General features: G+C 51.1%; 1 protein-coding gene across 1 annotated transcript in view; it reads left to right on the top strand.

The window, feature by feature from the left end:
* Window positions 1–8,697: 8,697 nt before the first annotated feature.
* Window positions 8,698–18,489, top strand: part of DDX23 (DEAD-box helicase 23) — a 75,508-nt gene continuing 65,716 nt past the window's right edge. The window contains exons 1-4 of the mRNA XM_075336928.1: window positions 8,698–8,782; window positions 17,758–17,951; window positions 18,116–18,202; window positions 18,318–18,408. Coding sequence (XP_075193043.1) covers window positions 17,758–17,951; window positions 18,116–18,202; window positions 18,318–18,408 — 372 coding nt within the window. The 5' untranslated portion in view covers window positions 8,698–8,782. The remainder of the gene's footprint in view (window positions 8,783–17,757; window positions 17,952–18,115; window positions 18,203–18,317; window positions 18,409–18,489) is intronic.

Genomic DNA, 18,489 nt, shown 5'->3' with positions numbered 1-18,489 from the left:
TTCAGTGTTTTTTGCTCACCTATTAGGACCCTTCGTTCAACTGACAACACTTTGTCAGGCTCAGATCACTGATTGGTGGAGGCAGCTCTGCAGAAGTTGTCTCCACCAATCAGCATCCAGCCCTAGCGAGGAGAGGGAGAATCGTTCTTCTCTCTCTCCTCTTTCTTATGATAGTCTCCGTCTGCTGCGGAGATCTAAAATGGAGCCCGCGCATGCGCAGATCGCGATCTCTATCTGCGCCTGCGTAGCCTCCGACACGATGGACTTCAGGAAAATGGCTACGGAAGGCAGCGCATGCGCAGATGGAGATCTCGCTTCTCTGAGATCTCCATCTGCGCCTGCGTCACCTCCGCCATTTTCCGGAAGTCGCGTTGGAGGCAGCGCAGGCGCAGATAAAGATTTCGGCTATGGCGGCCGCCACCGCAGCGATTGCCGGGGTATGCATGGCGGCCGCCACCGCCACCGCCACCGCAGCCGATTGCCGGGGGATCCATGGCGGCCGCCACCGCAGCCGATTGCCGCGGGATCCATGGCGGCCGCCTCCGCTCCGCCTCCGCTCCAGCGGCAGCACCAGCACCAGCCTCCTGTGACTCACTCCACCGCTGCATCACTGCCCGGTAAGTTACATTCACTTTGTAAGACGCACCCCTATTTTCCCCACAATTTTGGGGTAAAAAAAGTGCGTCTTATAAAGCGAAAAATACGGTATATATGTATGCATATGTGTATATATATATATATATATATATATATATATATATATACACACACACACATATATATACACCTATATATATATGTGTGTGTGTGTGTGTGTATATATGTATATATATATATATATATATATATATATATATATATATATATATATATAGCGGAACCTTGGCTTACGAGCATAATTGGTTCCGGGAGTGTGCTCTTAAGCCAAGTTACTCTTGTAACAGAGCAAATTTTCCCATAGGAAATAATTGAAAGACAATTCGTTCCACAACCCAAAATATTTACTGTATTTATACAAGCTTATTACAGTAATACAAAATAATGTGCTGTATTCGTATAAAATTATTACAGTAAAATACAACATTCTGTACAGTCAAAAAAAGAAAATTTTGTTTACTTACCGTAAATTCTTTTTCTTATAGTTCCGTCTTGGGAGACCCAGACCTTGGGTGTTTAGCTTCTGCCTCCGGAGGACACACAAAGTACTACACCTAAAAGTGTAGCTCCTCCCTCTGAGCCTATACACCCCCTGGTGAGCCAGTCACAGCCAGTTTAGTGCAAAAGCTGAAGGAGAATAGCCACCCACAAGTAGAACAGAGCAAGAGCCGGAACAACCGGAGACTCTGTCCACGACAACAGCCGGTGAAAACACGTGGAACAAGGAAATTGCCAACAGGCAACAGGGAGGGTGCTGGGTCTCCCAAGACGGAACTATAAGAAAAAGAATTTACGGTAAGTAAACAAAATTCTCTTTTTCTTTATTGTTCCTTTGGGAGACCCAGACCTTGGGACGTTCCAAAGCAGTCCCTGGGTGGGAAATAAACAGAAAACTAAGAAGTAGGCAGAACCTAACTTCACAAATGGGCGACCGCCGCCTGAAGGATGCGTCTGCCCAAGCTCGCATCTGCCGAAGCATGAGCATGCACTTGGTAGTGCTTCGAGAAGGTATGCAGACTAGCCCAAGTGGCAGCCTGACAGACTTGTTGAGCCGTAGCCTGGTGCCTAAAAGCCCAAGAGGCACCGACAGCTCTGGTCGAGTGTGCTTTGATCCCCGGCGGGTGAGGCGCCTGCGTACTTTGGTAGACATCCGAAATGGTCGAACTAATCCAACGGGCTAAGGTCGGCTTAGAAGCAGGGAGACCCTTGCGCCGACCTGAGGTTAGCACAAAAAGAGAGGTGCACCGCCTAAGCGCAGCGGTGCGAGAAACATAGATCCAGAGAGCACGCACCAGATCTAAAGTGTGTAGAGCTTTTTCAAAGCGATGAACAGGGGCCGGACAGAAGGAAGGTAAGGTAATGTCCTGGTTAAGGTGGAAGGGAGAGACCACCTTAGGAAGAAAATCCGGAGTCGGACGGAGAACCACCTTGTCTTGGTGAAAAACCAAAAAAGGTGACTCCGAGGAGAGCGCAGCCAAATCAGAGACTCTCCTGAGAGAAGTTATGGCAACCAGAAAGGCCACTTTCTGTGAAAGACGGTACAAAGAAACCTCCCTAAGAGGCTGAAAGGGGGGTTTCTGCAAGACCGTGAGAACCAAGTTAAGGTCCCAGGGGTCCAAGGGCCGCCGGTAAGGCGGAATGATGTGAGACGCGCCCTGCATGAAGGTGCGGACCTGAGCTAGCCGAGCGAGACGCCGCTGGAACAGAGCTGACAGAGCCGAAACTTGTCCCTTAAGGGAGTTGAGGGACAGTCCTAGCTGCAGACCGGACTGTAGAAAAGACAGAAGGGTCGGCAAGGAGAATGGCCAAGGAGGATGGCCGGTAGAACGACACCAGGACAGAAAAATTTTCCAAGTCCTGTGATAGATCTTAGCGGAGGAAGACTTACGGGCCCGAGTCATAGTGGAGATGACTTCAGGGGGAATACCAGAAGCCGTCAAAATCCAGGACTCAAGAGCCACACCGTCAATTTGAGGGCCGCAGAATTCGGGCGGAAAAACGGACCTTGCGAGAGTAGGTCTGGACGGTCCGGGAGATGCCACGGCATCTCTACGGACAGTTGGAGCAGGTCCGGATACCAAGCTCGCCTGGGCCAGTCTGGTGCAATGAGGATGACTCGACGACCCTCCATTCTGATCTTGCGCAGGACTCTGGGCAAGAGAGCTAGAGGGGGAAACACGTAGGACAGACGAAACTGGGACCAGTCCTGAACCAGAGCGTCCGCGGCGAAGGCCTGAGGATCGTGGGAGCGAGCCACGTAAACAGGAACTTTGTTGTTGTGACGGGATGCCATTAGGTCCACGTCCGGAGTGCCCCATTTGCGGCAGATCGACTGAAATACTGTCGGGTGCAGGGACCACTTGCCACCGTCCATGCTTTGACGGCTGAGATAATCTGCTTCCCAGTTGTCCACGCCTGGGATGTGGACTGCGGATATGGTGGACCTGGAGTCCTCCGCCCATTGAAGAATGCGTTGTACCTCCATCATTGCCAGGCGGCTGCGTGTTCCGCCTTGATGGTTGATGTAGGCAACCGCTGTCGCGTTGTCTGACTGGACTCGAATTTGCCTGCCCGCCAGCAGATGGTGAAATGCTAGGAGAGCTAGAAGCACGGCTCTGGTTTCCAACACATTGATTGAAAGGGCTGACTCGGACGGAGTCCAAGTGCCCTGTGCTCTGTGGTGGAGACATACCGCTCCCCAGCCGGATAGACTGGCATCCGTGGTGAGAATCACCCAGGACGGGGCCAGGAAGGATCGCCCTTGGGACAGGGAGAGGGGTCGAAGCCACCACTGAAGAGAGCTCTTGGTCCGTGGCGACAGAGCCACTAACTTGTGTAAGGAGGAAGGCTGCTTGGCCCAACAGCGGAGAATGTCCAGCTGCAGGGGGCACAGATGGAACTGGGCAAAGGGAACAGCCTCCATGGACGCCACCATTTGACCCAGCACCTGCATCAGACGCCTGAGGGTATGATGGCGGGGCCTCAGGAGAGAGCGCACCGCCAACTGGAGAGACAGCTGTTTGTCTAAGGGCAACTTCACAAGTGCCGGCAGAGTCTCGAACTGCATCCCTAGGTACGTGAGACTCTGGGTCGGAGTCAGAGTGGATTTGGGAAGATTGACAAGCCACCCGAATTGGGCTAGAGTGGCGAGAGTGAGCGAGACACTCCGCTGACAGTCTGCGCTGGATGGAGCCTTGACTAGAAGGTCGTCCAGGTAAGAGAGCACTGCCAACCCCTGGAGGTGCAGAACCGCAATCACTGCCGCCATGACCTTGGTGAATACCCGAGGGGCCGTGGCTAACCCGAAGGGGAGAGCCACGAATTGGAAATGATCTTCTCCTATTGCAAACCGTAGCCAATGCTGGTGTGAAACTGCAATTGGCACATGTAGATAGGCGTCTCTGATGTCGATGGACGCCAGGAAATCCCCTTGGGTCATTGAGGCAATGACTGATCACAGAGACTCCATGAGAAAGTGCCGCACTCGAACATGCTTGTTGAGAAGCTTGAGATCCAGGATGGGTCGGAAAGTACCGTCCTTTTTGGGAACGAGGAAGAGGTTTGAGTAAAAACCTCTGAACCGTTCCCGGGCAGTAACTGGTACAATTACTCCGTTGGCCTGCAAGGCTGCTACGGCCTGTGAGAAGGCGGAGGCCTTGGAGCAGGGGGGAGTTGAGAGAAAAAATCTGTTTGGCGGGCTGGAAGAGAATTCTATCCTGTAGCCGTGAGATATGATATCTCTCACCCACTGATCGGAGACTTGTTGAAACCAAGCGTCGCCAAAGTGGGAGAGCCTGCCACCGACTAAGGACGTTGCTGGAGCGGGCAGAGAGTCACAAGGAGGCTGCCTTAGTGGCAGGACCTCCTGCGGTCTTCTGTGGACGCGCTTTTGAGAGCCAGTTGGATTTCTGGTCCTTAGCTGAGTTAGCGGACGAGGCGGAGGGCTTAGAGGATGACCAGTTGGAGGAACGAAAGGAGCGAAACTTCGACTGAATCCTACCCTGGGCAGGTTTCCTGGTCTTGGTTTGTGGCATGGAAGTACTCTTCCCGCCAGTAGCCTCTTTAATAATTTCATCCAGCTGTTCACCGAACAGCCGGGAACCAGCAAAAGGGAGCCCAGCAAGGTACTTCTTTGAAGAAGCATCTGCCTTCCACTCTCGAAGCCACAAGATCCTGCGGATAACGAGGGAATTAGCCGAAGCCCCGCAGTGCGGTGAGAAGCCTCTAGCATGGCAGACATGGCATAAGAAGAAAAAGCTGAAGCCTGAGAAGTTAAGGCAACCATCTCGGGCAGAGATTCCCTGGTGAGGGAATGCATCTCCTCTAGAGAAGCAGAGATGGCTTTGAGGGCCCATACTGCTGCAAAAGTTGGGGAAAACGCAGCCCCCGCCGCTTCATACACGGATTTGGCCAGAAGGTCAATCTGACGGTCAGTGGCATCCCTAAGGGAAGTGCCATCAGCCACCGACACAACGGTCCGGGCTGAGAGCCTAGACACCGGAGGGTCTACCTTTGGGGAGTGAGCCCACTCCTTGACCACCTCAGGTGGAAAGGGAAAACGGTCATCAGAACCACGCTTTGGGAAACGTTTGTCAGGACAGGCCCTGGGTTTGGTCACAGTGGCCTGAAAACTGGAGTGGTAAAGAACACACTCTTTACTCTCTTAGGCGAGGTAAACTGGTGCTTTTCTGCCAGAGAGGGTTGCTCCTCTGATACTGGCGGATTGAGATCCAGTACAGAATTAATGGAAGCAATCAAGTCACTAAGTTCTGAGTCACCCTCGGAAAGATCAATGGGGCACATGGAGTTAGCCTCCGAGCCCCCTGTAAAGGCATCCTCCTCATCCTGCGAGTCAGCTCTTGAATCAGAGCCGCGGGATGAGGAGGGAGAGGAAACCCTGCAGCGCTTCTTAGGAGGACGGGGTCTGTGCCCTGATGACGAATCCTTTGTGAGCTCCAGTGGACGGAGGTCAGAGGATAGGGATCCTAAAGGACCCTTAGCAAGAGCATTGGAGGCACCCTGTGAAGGGGGCTGATGCATATTCATCAAAGTCCTGGACAGAAGTCCCATGGACTCAGCAAATGACTGGGAGATAGACCTAGAGAAGGACTCTACCCAGGCCGGGGGTTCAGCCACAGGTGCAGAAGCAGCCTGAGGGACCACTGGGAGTGAGACACCAGTCTGTGGCACCTCCAAGTTAGAGCAGACATCACAATGTGGATAGGTGCTCGGTTCAGGCAGCAGGAGCTTACATGCAGAGCATGTAGTATAAAGCTTTGGAGCCTTGCTCCTCGTGTGAGACATGCTGCTGGAGTGGGGAAAACAGCTTCTACAAAGAGAATGAACCCCAGGGAGTATATTCAGAGGTCCACAACCGGAGACCGGCTGTGGCTTACCAGACCGCTGGAAGCAGTGTTGTGTGGCCTCCAGATCCCGAAGCCCGGACCCCCAATACACAGCATCTCAGCAGGGATGCAGAGTGCAGGATGGCCCAGCGCAGAGTGAACCATGTCCAAGAAAATAGCCGCCGGAGCGAAGAGAGGGGGCGGGACGGGGGCGTCCCTGTAGGAAAGCGGGAACTGGAGGGCCATAGAGACCTGCAGGAGGGGAGTCACGCACAAACAGTGGGGAGTGTCCCTCCCCTGTGCAGGACGGCTGCCGGGAGGAGCCGTGCCTGTTCCTCTGCATGAGTGACATGCGAGGGCAGGTAACAGAAACTAGGCCTCCGGCGAAGCCGGGGCCTAAATTTGAGCAGCGAGGCCGACGCGCAGGCACCATCGGCGCGGTTCTCGGGCGAAAAGCCAGAGGACCTGCCGGAAATGTCAAAATAAATACAGCAAACACACTCTCCCCACACAATAAAGGACAGGGACCCCCAACATATGAACATCTCAGGTACTTAGCTGCTGAGACGCAGGGCCAGGTCCCTGGGGATGAGTGCTCCGAACCAGCAGGGTCCTCAAAGGGCTGTGGACGGAGACCGGTCTCCTGCCAGGCATGGAAACCGCGCTGGCTCCCACTTCAACCCAGAGCCCAGGAGGGATGGTGAAGGAGCACGGCATGTAAGGCTCCAGCCTTGGAAATCAACCTTACAACACCACCGACACAGTGGGGTGAGAAGGGATATGCCGGGAGTCCAGACGTGGACCCGCAGTTCTTCAATCCTTTTCCAAAAAAAAAAAAAAAATTCAAATGAGAATGCATGTGTGGATATATGCCTTCTGAACACAAAGCGATAAACTGGCTGTGACTGGCTTACCAGGGGGTGTATAGGCTCAGAGGGAGGAGCTACACTTTTAGGTGTAGTACTTTGTGTGTCCTCCGGAGGCAGAAGCTAAACACCCAAGGTCTGGGTCTCCCAAAGGAACTATAAAGAAATATAAAACAAATAAAACTGCATTTTAGCTTACAATGGAATTGTTGGTGTGTGAGAGCTACAGTATAAGCAATGTGCTGCACTGGTTATCAGAAAGAAAAGTACAATACTGTATCCACAAATGCATATTGATAGACATGCTATATAGTATATACTGTACCGTGCAATGATATACTGTATACAGTATATATGTACAGAAAATTACCTCCAGAGCGGGTCATGGCATGGTGAAAGGACAGAACCGGAAGTGTGCACTGTGAGTATTTGCTCTTATTACAAAGCATTGCTCTTAAACCAAGTTACAAATTTGTAAAAAGCTTTGCTTGTCTTGCAAAATGCTCTCAATACAAGTTACTCTTAATCCAAGGCTCCACTAATTATATATATCTCTAATATATAAAGGTGTGTGTTTGTGTGTGTGTGTCCGGGATTGGCATCTGCACAGTCGCAGCTACAGCCACAAAATTTTGCACACTCGCACATCTGGACCCCGAGAGCGTCACAGGCTAGGTTGTGCAGCGAAATTTTAACCCCGCACATTCCAATTTACCAATTTTGCACCTATCTACATAATGAGGAAAAAGTTAAACGAAAAGTGTATCCGCACCATCGCATTTACAATCATAAAATTTTGCACAGACACCTCATGTGACCCAGGGAACGTCGTAGACTATGTTTTGACAGGAAAATTTAACCCCGCGCTTTACAATTACTCTCCAAAAAACATGCCCCCATTAAAGTAAATGGAGCCTGGAACTACAGGTCATTAGTAGGAGCTGTGATTGGTTGCTATAGGAACAAAAGACATTCATAGTATAAGAAGCTTATATGTGAGGTAATAAGATGTTGGTGGGGAGACGGATAGAGACCGACAGAGAGACCGAAAGAGAGACCGACAGAGAGACCGACAGAGAGACCGACAGAGACTAACCTGCAAAGAGACAGGCGGGGAAAGAGGAGACAGCCAGAGAGACAAAGATAGATGGGGAAAAACACAGACCTTGATAGAGACAGACGAAATAGACGGGGAGACAGACGGGGAAAGAGACAGACCTGGGAAAGAGACAGACCTAGAAAGAGACAGCTGGGGAAAGAAACAGAGAGATAGAAACAGACAAAAAAAGAGACAGACACAGACAGACAGGGAAAGAGACAGACTGAAGTTATAAAAGTAGAATAAAGCCATATATACTGCACAAAAAATAAAGGGATCACTAAAATACCATTGTGTTGTTTAAGTGTTCGCTTTATTTTTTGAGCAGTATACATTTTGTATCGCCATAATCGCTTCGACCTATAAGGAAAAGGGAACACTTTCTATATGCAATAGCGACAAATTTATGGATAAACATGTTTGGTCATAAAGGCTGAAATAGCCGGGTACATAAAGGGTTACTAAATATCCCTAAATGTATAAAAATGTGACGTGAGCATTGCTACTAGGCTCTGTATAATCTACACAGGTCATTTCACTATGAGCATGCGCATTTTAACTGGCAGAGTGAGGGAAATAAAACAAAACACATGACACTAAGGTCCACCTTCAACTGTCGTGCAGCAGCTGCTTCTCAGAGAGCTTTACGGTAGAGCAGAAAGGCATGCCGGGAAATGTAGTCTTTCAAACAGCGTTCTACTACGCACACTTCCCTTTACCCCAGCATGCACCACTGCTGCGTGAGAATCATGGCGGCTCAGTGAGAGCGAAATAACAACGTAGGAAGTGAGTAACGGGCCGGAAGGAACAGACAGGTGAGAGGCTGATACTGCGGTGTGTGGACGGAGGCTGCGGTACCGCATGGTGATACTGCCCTGAGCCTGAATATAGGTTTACAAGTAGTGTGTACAGGATGGAAGGTCTCAGAGGTAGAGCAGACTGCACCTGGCCATAGACAGGGGCTGGGAGCAGAAGCCATCACCCTCTGGCTGATCCTGGCTGTCCAGTGTGAGGAGGGAGATAAGGGCTGCCAGACAGTCACGTGTTACCGCTGATCTTATCCAGTCCAGACCACCCCTCCATCAGACCACCCCTCCATCAGACCACCCCTCCATCAGACCACTCCTCCATGAGACCACCCCTCCATCAGACCACCCCTCCATCAGACCACTCCTCCCTATAGTAGCAGGGGGCCAAAATGTAGGGGATGTGATAAAATGGCTCACCTGGTAAATCCCCCCCCCCCCCCCCCTCACTCCAGCGCTGCTGGGGCTCCGGTGGTCCTGCTGGGCTTTGTTGTCTTCCCTGCAGTGATGACGTTTTAACTAGCTACATGTGACCGCTGCAGCCAATCACTGACCTCACTGGTGACAGTTGCATGTTTTTCACAAGACCATTGAGGACAGTGGCTGCAGTGGTGACATTTATGTGATAGGAGCATCATTATTGCAGGTGAGTTAACACTCCCCAATAAGAACACCAGAGCAGCAGCGATGAAGAGGGAGGAAAAGTTAGATTTGTTTAGATTAGGCCCCACTCACACTTGCGCTATTTTGACGCAAACGGAATCCGTCAGTAATGTAGTACAGTTCATTTATTTACAGTGGAAGCGCAGCACCATGTGGACACAAGCGGGTACTGCATGACACACACACGGCATATTAACGCTCTTCCACTGTAAATAAATGAACTGTACTACATTACTGACGGATTACGTTTGCGTCAAAATAGCGCAAGTGTGAGTGGGGCCTTAGAAAAAAGACGTCTCAGAGGAGATCTCATATGTATAAATACATGTGTGGTGAATATAAAGGACTGGCACATGACTTATTTCTTCCAAAGACAGTACTAAGGACCAGGGGACACTCACTGCGAGTGGAAGAAAAGCGATTCCAACAGCTAAATAGGAAAGGGTTCTTTACAGTTAGAGCGGTCAGACTGTGGAATACACTACCACAAGAGGTAGTAATGGCAGATACTATAACAGCTTTTATATCAGGGCTGGATGATTTCCTTAGTCCACACAACATTGTTGGTTATAGATAATCTAGTGATTGTATAATTGGTGGAGACAGGCGGACATTGATGGCCTGGATCTTTTTATTTCTCCTGTGTAATGGAGGTGATGAGTTCATGAACAGACGTCGGCCGCTCCGATATAGTGAAGTTATAAAACGTATTGCTGTATTTCTTGCTTTAAGTCCTAGAGAGGAGAAACCGTGTGTATGCCGCGCTGTCACCGGAAAGCCAGATGGGGATTATTTTAAAGTTCTTTTATTCAGGTCGACGCGTTTCAGATAACTCAGTCTCCTTTATCAGGACAATCAAGAAAAATCAAGGTTGATTTTTCTAATGCGGCATACAGCCGGTCTCTCCTCTCTAGCACTGAATTCTACATACCCGGGGCTGCCATGTCTGAAGCGTACTTGGGGGTTGTGACTGGCTCAACCCTTAGAGGTGAGTGTATTCTCCTTGACTTCTTCCCTTTGCCTGGTAAGACCCTATCTGCGCTTTTATCCGTAGCTTTGTGTATTTCTTTGTCGCTCCATTGGGAGACCCAGACAATTGGGTGTATAGCTTCTGCCTCCGGAGGCCACACAAAGTATTACACTTAAAAAAGTGTAACCCCTCCCCTCTGCCTATACACCCTCCCGTGGATCACGGGCTCCTCAGTTTTATGCTTTGTGTGGAAGGAGGCACACATCCACTCATGCATTCTCAGACTAGTTATGTCGGTTGGAAGAAAAGAGGGGCCCCCGGCATGTTCCCTTCTCACCCCACTACGTCGGCGGTGTTGTTAAGGTTGAGGTACCCATTGCGGGTACAAAGGCCGGAGCCTCATGCCATCTCCTTCACCATCCCTTAGCGGCTCTGGGAGAAGTGGGATCCTGAACGGTCATCCATTTGCTGGGACCGTGCTCCCTCCGCAGCCCCTGTGGGAATCTGCCGGACCGGAGTCTATTCAACCTCAGGGACTGGGCCCTGCAACTCTAAGGTACTCTGTGTCCCCATTGGGGACTGTGCAGGAGCGCACCTTCTTCCCGGACGCTGCGGCAGCTGCTGAATTGAGAAGACCGGCGGACTTCCGCGCCGACCGTGCCTGCTTGTCGGGCACGGTCTCAAATTTAGTCCCCGGCTTCATCGCGGCCTAGTCGCAAAAATCCCGCCCCCGGGCCTGCCTGTCAGGGGTAAGGGCGGGACTGCCGACCTGACGTCGGATGTGAGGGCTGGAGCATCCTGCATGTTTCCTCCCCCCTCACTGATCACTGTGGGGACCCCAGATTCCCGCACTTTCCTGGTCCACGGCTCCACTCCTCCCCTGAGATCTCCGGCAGCCATTTTTTGGGCATTCTGCCGGTGGAGGATTCTCAGGAACAGCTCTGCAGCTCCGGGGGACCTAAGGCTGGGAATCTGGAGGCACACACTCCGCTTGTTAGCGGTCGGTAAGCCACACCGGTCACCCGGTGCTGGTCCCCCCTAGGGTGCCGGAATAGATACGTATTTATATATATATTTCTGTTCGGTCGGGCGGTATACCCTGTTTTTACCCATATACCCTCAGTGATCATTCTCCTAGGAGACAACAGCATGTCGTCCACAAGGAGCAAAGCTGTTAAGGCACAGGGGTTTTTTGCGGCCTGTACCTCTTGTGGGGCTATGTTACCTGCGGGTTCCACCTACCCTCACTGTGAGCAATGCTCGACCCCTGTTTCACTTGCTCAGCCGGAGCCTCAGTCACTAGTGGACCCCTCGGCTCATGTAGACCCCCCCTGCTCCCCCTGTCCAGGCGGCAGGGACAGAGTTCTCTTTTGCTGAGAAACTTTGAGTCACTTTCACAATCCATGGCTCAGTCTATGGACAAATGGTCTGCCAAGCTGCTAGAAGCTTTGCAGTCCAGACCGGCCCTTACACAGGCCCCGGCTCCTGTTGGATCGTCACCTCCAGGCCCCTCTCAGTCCGAGCCGCAGCGAGCTCCCAGGTTGGGACCTAGGTCCCACGCGGAGGACTCCTGCCAGGACCACAGTCCTAGACAGGCTAAGCATGCTCGCTGGGAATCTTCCCCGACTTCTTCACGCTGCTCGGGTTCCCAGCTTGAGGACTCTTTGGAGGACGAGGCGGACGTCGCAGCTCAGGGTTCTGACCCTGACGTCGCCCTTAACCTTGATACACCTGAGGGGGACGCATTAGTGAATGATCTTATCTCATCCATCAACCAGGTGTTGGATCTCTCTCCCCCGCCTCCTACTGTAGAGGAGTCGGCGTCTCAGCAGGAGAAACACCAGTTTCGGTTCCCCAAACGTACACGTAGTGCGTTCTTCGATCACTCTAACTTCAGAGACGCTGTCCAGAAGCCCAGAGCGGTTCCGGACAAGCGCTTTACTAAGCGCCTCACTGACACGTGTTACCCCTTCCCCGCTGAAGTAGTTAAGGGGTGGGCTCAATGTCCCAAGGTGGATCCTCCAGTCTCTAGATTGGCGGCAAGATCTGTGGTATTGGTGGCAGATGGCTCATCGCTAAAGGATGCCACTGACAGGCAGATAGAGCTCCTGGTGAAGTCCATCTATGAGGCCACGGGCGCGTCTTTTGCCCCGGCCTTTGCAGCCGTGTGGGCACTCCAAGCTATCTCGGCTTGTCTGACTGAGATTAATGCTGTCACACGTAATTCTGCTCCGCAAGTTGCGTCTTTGACTTCTCAAGCGTCAGCTTTTTCTTCCTACGCCATGAACGCAGTCCTAGACTCGGCTAGCCGTACAGCTGTGGCATCCGCTAACTCTGTGGCAGTCCGCAGGGCCATGTGGCTGCGCGAATGGAAGGCAGACTCGGCCTCCAAGAGGTTCTTAACCGGTTTGCCGTTTTCTGGCGAACGCTTGTTTGGAGAACGATTGGATGAGATTATTAAGGAATCCAAGGGAAAGGACTCCTCCTTACCCCAATCCAGACCTAAGAGACCTCAACAACGGAAAATACAATCGAGGTTTCGGTCCTTTCGTCCCTCCGCCAAGCCCCAATCCTCTTCGTCCAGCAGGCAGGAGAAAGGCCAGAGGAACTCCTATGCGTGGCGGTCCAAGTCACGCCCCCAAAAGGCCGCAGGAGGCACTGCCTCCAAGGCGGCCTCCTCATGACTCTCTGCATCCCCTAACCCCATCCTCGGTCGGTGGCAGGCTCTCCCGCTTTGGCGACGCCTGGTGGCCACATGTTCAAGACCGATGGGTGAGAGACATTCTGTCTCACAGTTACAGGATAGAGTTCAGCTCCCGTCCTGCGGCTCGTTTCTTCAGAACCTCTCCGCCCCCCGCTCAGGCCGACGCACTTTTTCAGGCGGTGGACGCTCTGAAGACAGAAGGAGTTGTGACCCCCGTTCCCCTTCAGGAACGTGGTCGCGGCTTTTACTCCAACTTGTTCGTGGTGCCAAAAAAGGACGGATCATTCCGTCCCATTCTGGACCTCAAACTGCTCAACAGACACGTGAGAACCAGACGGTTTCGGATGGAATCTCTCCGCTCGGTCATCGCCTCGATGTCACAAGTCGACTTCCTAGCATCGATCGACATCAAAGATGCTTATCTCCACGTGCCGATCGCACCCGAACATCAACGCTTCTTGCGTTTCGCCATCAGGGACGAACACCTTCAGTTCGTGGCATTGCCTTTCGGCCTGGCGACAGCCCCACGGGTTTTCACCAAAGTCATGGCATCCGTCGTGGCGGTCCTACACTCTCAGGGCCACTCGGTGATTCCCTACCTAGACGATCTCCTAGTCAGGGCCCCTTCTCGGGTAGCGTGTCAACACAGCCTTACAGTCGCTCTGACGACTCTCCAGCAGTTCGGGTGGATCATCAACTTACCAAAATCCAAGTTGACACCGACCCAATCACTGACTTACCTCGGGATGGAGTTTCATACACAGTCAGCGGTAGTCAAGCTACCGCGGGACAAACAGCTTTCTCTGCAGGCAGGGGTGCAATCACTTCTTCGGAGTCAGTCGCACCCCTTAAGGCGCCTCATGCACTTCCTGGGGAAGATGGTGGCAGCGATGGAGGCAGTGCCGTTCGCGCAATTCCATCTACGGCAGCTCCAATGGGATATTCTCCGCAAATGGGACAGGAGGTCGGCTTCCCCCGACAGGAACGTCTCTCTTTCCCTTGCAACCAAGACGTCACTTCAGTGGTGGCTCCTTCCCAATTCTCTATCGCGGGGAAAATCCTTCCTACCCCCAACCTGGGCTGTGGTCACCACGGACGCGAGCCTGTCAGGGTGGGGAGCGGTTTTTCTCCACCACAGTGCCCAGGGAACCTGGACTCCGATAGTCCTCCCTTCAGATCAATGTTCTGGAAATAAGGGCAGTGTATCTAGCCCTATTGGCTTTTCAGCGGTGGCCGGAGGGCAGGCAGATCCGTATCCAGTCGGACAACGCCACTGCCATCGCATACATCAACCACCAAGGCGGCACTCGCAGTCGTCAAGCCTTCCAGGAAGTCCGGCGGATTCTGCAGTGGGTGGAAGCCACAGCCTCCACCATCTCCGCAGTTCACATCCCGGGCGTAGAAAACTGGGAAGCAGATTTTCTCAGTCGTCAGGGCATGGATGCGGGGGAATGGTCTCTGCACCCAGAAGTGTTTCGAGAGATCTGTCGCCGCTGGGGAACGCCGGACGTCGATCTCATGGCGTCACGGCACAACAACAAAGTCCCGGCATTCATGGCACGGTCTCAGCTCTGGCGGCGGACGCGTTAGTTCAGGACTGGTCGCAGTTCCGACTGCCTTATGTGTTTCCTCCTCTGGCGATGCTGCCCAGAGTGTTACGCAAGATCAGGTCCGACTGCCGTCGCGCCATTCTCGTCGCTCCAGACTGGCCGAGGCGGTCGTGGTACCCGGATCTGTGGCATCTCACGGTGGGTCAGCCGTGGGCGCTTCCAGACCGCCCAGACTTGCTGTCACAAGGGCCATTTTTCCATCTGAATTCTGTGGCCCTCAACCTGACTGTGTGGCTATTGAGTCCTGGCTCCTAGCGTCTTCAGGGTTATCTCAGGATGTCATTGCCACCATGAGACAGGCCAGGAAACCAACGTCCGCCAAGATCTATTACAGGTCTTGGCAAATCTTCTTATCCTGGTGCTCTGATAACGGTTTCTCTCCATGGCCGTTTGCCTTACCCACTTTTCTTTCATTCCTCCAATCCGGAATGGACAAGGGTTTGTCACTCGGCTCTCTCAAGGGCCAAGTATCGGCGCTCTCCGTATTTTTTCAAAAGCGTCTAGCCAGGCTTCCGCAGGTCCGCACGTTCCTGCAGAGAGTTTGCCACATAATCCCACCTTACAAGCGTCCGCTGGAACTCTGGGATCTTAACAGGGTGCTAACGGCTCTTCAGAAACCACCTTTCGAGCCGCTGCGGGATGTCTCTTTATCACGTCTTTCGCAAAAGGTGGCCTTTCTAGTGGCAATTACATCACTCCGGAGAGTGTCTGAGCTTGCAGCGCTATCATGCAAAGCCCCATTATTCTTTTGGTTCATGGTTCAGTTCTCCGAACATCCTTCAGATTGAATTTACCCTAGACCAATTCATAAGTCTTCTCCTTCCTGCTTTTGCACCAAAACTGAGGAGCCCGTGATCCACGGGAGGGTGTATAGGCAGAGGGGAGGGGTTACACTTTTTTAAGTGTAATACTTTGTGTGGCCTCCGGAGGCAGAAGCTATACACCCCAATTGTCTGGGTCTCCCAATAGGAGCTAGAAGAAAAGGAATTTACGGTAAGTAAACAAAATTCCCTTCTTTTTGCTTGTCACAGATGTAATGATCATTGTTAGTGATCAGATAATGAATGTTCCCGTTTGATGGTGAACGCACGTCGCTTCAGCCTCGTTCAGAAGGTCAGGGTTTTTTTTCTTTTCCACATGCGACTCATTTTCTTGAGCGGATGTGTTTCATCCATGAATGGGATCCAAACTGACCATGTCAGTTTTTTGGCTTGTTTCAGACTGTAAAGGTGGTTTTTGGTGTAGAATGCCATCAGATGTGGCAACATTTTGTGCAACATGAAGATGCACAAGAATTTAGTGACCTTTGGTGTTCTCATGTCAGTTTTGGTTAGCTTCACCAAAATGGTCGGAGCTGGCCCCTGCATTGTCTTTCCTCCACAGCTTGTGCGACACTTCCTATGTGGGGAAATATAGCAGTTCCATTGAAAGGTAGCGACCCGGCTGCAGGTGGCTGTGAGCGCCAGTGAAAAACACCCGAAGGGGTCTGAATGAAGTATTAGTGATAGAGACCTTGGACCTTCAGGAACAGCAGGGTCCCAAATACAATTGAGCAAAAAAATTTTTCGAGGACCCTGGTCCAGCTGCCACGTCAGTGATTTGTGGCAATTATGTGAACTTCTCACTAACTGCAACATCCTTAAAGGGAACCTGTCACCACTTTTTTGGCGTATAAGCTGCGGCCACCACCACCGGGCTCTTATGTACAGCATTCTAACATGCTGTATATAAGAGCCCAGGCTGGGGATATAACAAACACTTTATAATACTTACCTAACGGTCGTGTGGTGGGCCTTATGGGCGTCTCTGTTGTCCGGTACCGGCGCCTCCTCTTTCGGCCATATTCGTCTTCTTTCTGAAGCCTGGGTGCATGACGCGGCTACGTCATACACACTCGCCGGTCCTGCGCAGGGCAGATCAAAGTGCGCCTGCTCAGGACCTGAATGCCGGCGAGTGTGAATGACGTCGGACCCGTCATGCACCGTGGCTAGAGAAGGAGCACAAATATAGCCGAAAGAGGCGGCACCGGACAACAGAGGTTGCCCATAAGGCCCACAGCACGACCGTTTGGTAAGTATTATAAAGTGTTTTTTTAATGTTATACCCACAGCCTGGGCTCTTATATACAGCATGTTAGAATGCTGTATATAATAGACCAGTGGTGGTGGCCGCGGCTTATAGCTAAAAAAAAAGTGGTGACCGGTTCCCTTTAACTCTAATCACAATGTATAAATATATGAGGGGACAGTACAGAGACCTTTCCAAAGATCTTTTTACACCTAGGCCTGCGACTGGAACACGGGGGCATCCACTACGTCTTGAGGAAAAAAGGTTTAATCATAATCACAGACGAGGATTCTTTACTGTACGAGCAGTGAGACTATGGAACTCTCTGCCGCATGATGTTGTAATGAGTGATTCACTACTAACATTTAAGCAGAGCCTGGATGCCTTTCTTGAAAAATTTGATATTACCAGTTATGTATATTAGATTTTATGACAGGGTATTGATCCAGGGAACTAGTCTGATTGCCGGATGTGGAGTCAGGAAGGAAATTTTTTCCCCATTGGAACTTGTTTGCCAGATTGGGTTTTTTTTGCCTTCCTCTGGATCAACATGTTAGGCTACGGGTTGAACTAGATGGACTTAGAGTCTCCCTTCAACCTTAAAAACTATGATACTATGATACTATGAACTCCTCTTCTGATTAGTAGACCGGGGTGAAATCATGTATGTATCGTGCCATAAATAATGACATCAGCACCTACTAGTCTGAAGAGGCATAGGGGATGATACAGGTGATAAAAGGTTCATTGCGCTCTGGTCCGGCATCCATGCACTACTACTACTACCTTTGTGACCAGGGCCTTGTGAGCCTGCTTGTTCAGCTCTAGTCAATCAAAAGGTGATGGCATACCCCACCTATCAATTTTCTTAAAGATATGGGTATATCCCTTTAAATATTTTGTGCTAAAAGTGATTGCGTCAGAATGTTGGCACATTCCGGAGATTAACATCCTAATTTCTTTATTGCAGATGGCCGGGGAGCTCACTGACAAACGTGACCGTGACGGGTCTCCTTCAAAGGACCGCAAGCGCTCCAGGTCTCGGTCTGCGGAGAGAGACCGTGATAGGAAATCTTCTCCTTCGAAGGACAGAAAGAGACATCGCTCTAGGGAGAGGAGGCGATCTCGCAGCCGCTCCCGTTCTCGGTCTAAATCTAACGAACGGTAGGTCCTGACGCAATCCCTACGTGTTCTAATCTATGGATTTCTTAATTGATATCGTATAAATGTATACATAGACATTAATGGTTTTCCGTATTGCACTGTTTTATATGTTCAGAGATTACTTTTCCTTGATGATCTGTATTTCTGCAAATTTTCCTTTAAAGGGATAGAAGACAAAAAGATAGAAAGAAAGATGGCGGCGGTCGAGAGAAAGACACTCACCGTCGTGACAAAGACAAAAAAAGATCAAGGTACAATTAATTGTCTTGCTGACTTCTAAATGACTGTGTAGCTGCAGGCTAGATGTGAAAACCTTACTTGTGAAGCCATTCTCATTCTTAATACCTGATCATTTATTACTTGTAGAAGTCCATCACCCAGCCGTACCAAAGAGCAAAAGGTGAAGAAAGAAATCAAAAAGGAAAATGAGGAAGATGGACAAGAAAAGAAGTCCAAGGTAAATGCTGAGGCCCTCGGAAAAGCTCCCAAACATTCTCTGTGTTTGTATTAACCTTTAGGCTTAGGTTATTTAACTCTA

Source organism: Anomaloglossus baeobatrachus, chromosome 2, assembly GCF_048569485.1.
Source record: "Anomaloglossus baeobatrachus isolate aAnoBae1 chromosome 2, aAnoBae1.hap1, whole genome shotgun sequence".
In the NCBI taxonomy this organism is placed as follows: Eukaryota; Metazoa; Chordata; class Amphibia; order Anura; family Aromobatidae; genus Anomaloglossus; species Anomaloglossus baeobatrachus.
This window is presented reverse-complemented; position numbering and strand designations above follow the sequence as displayed.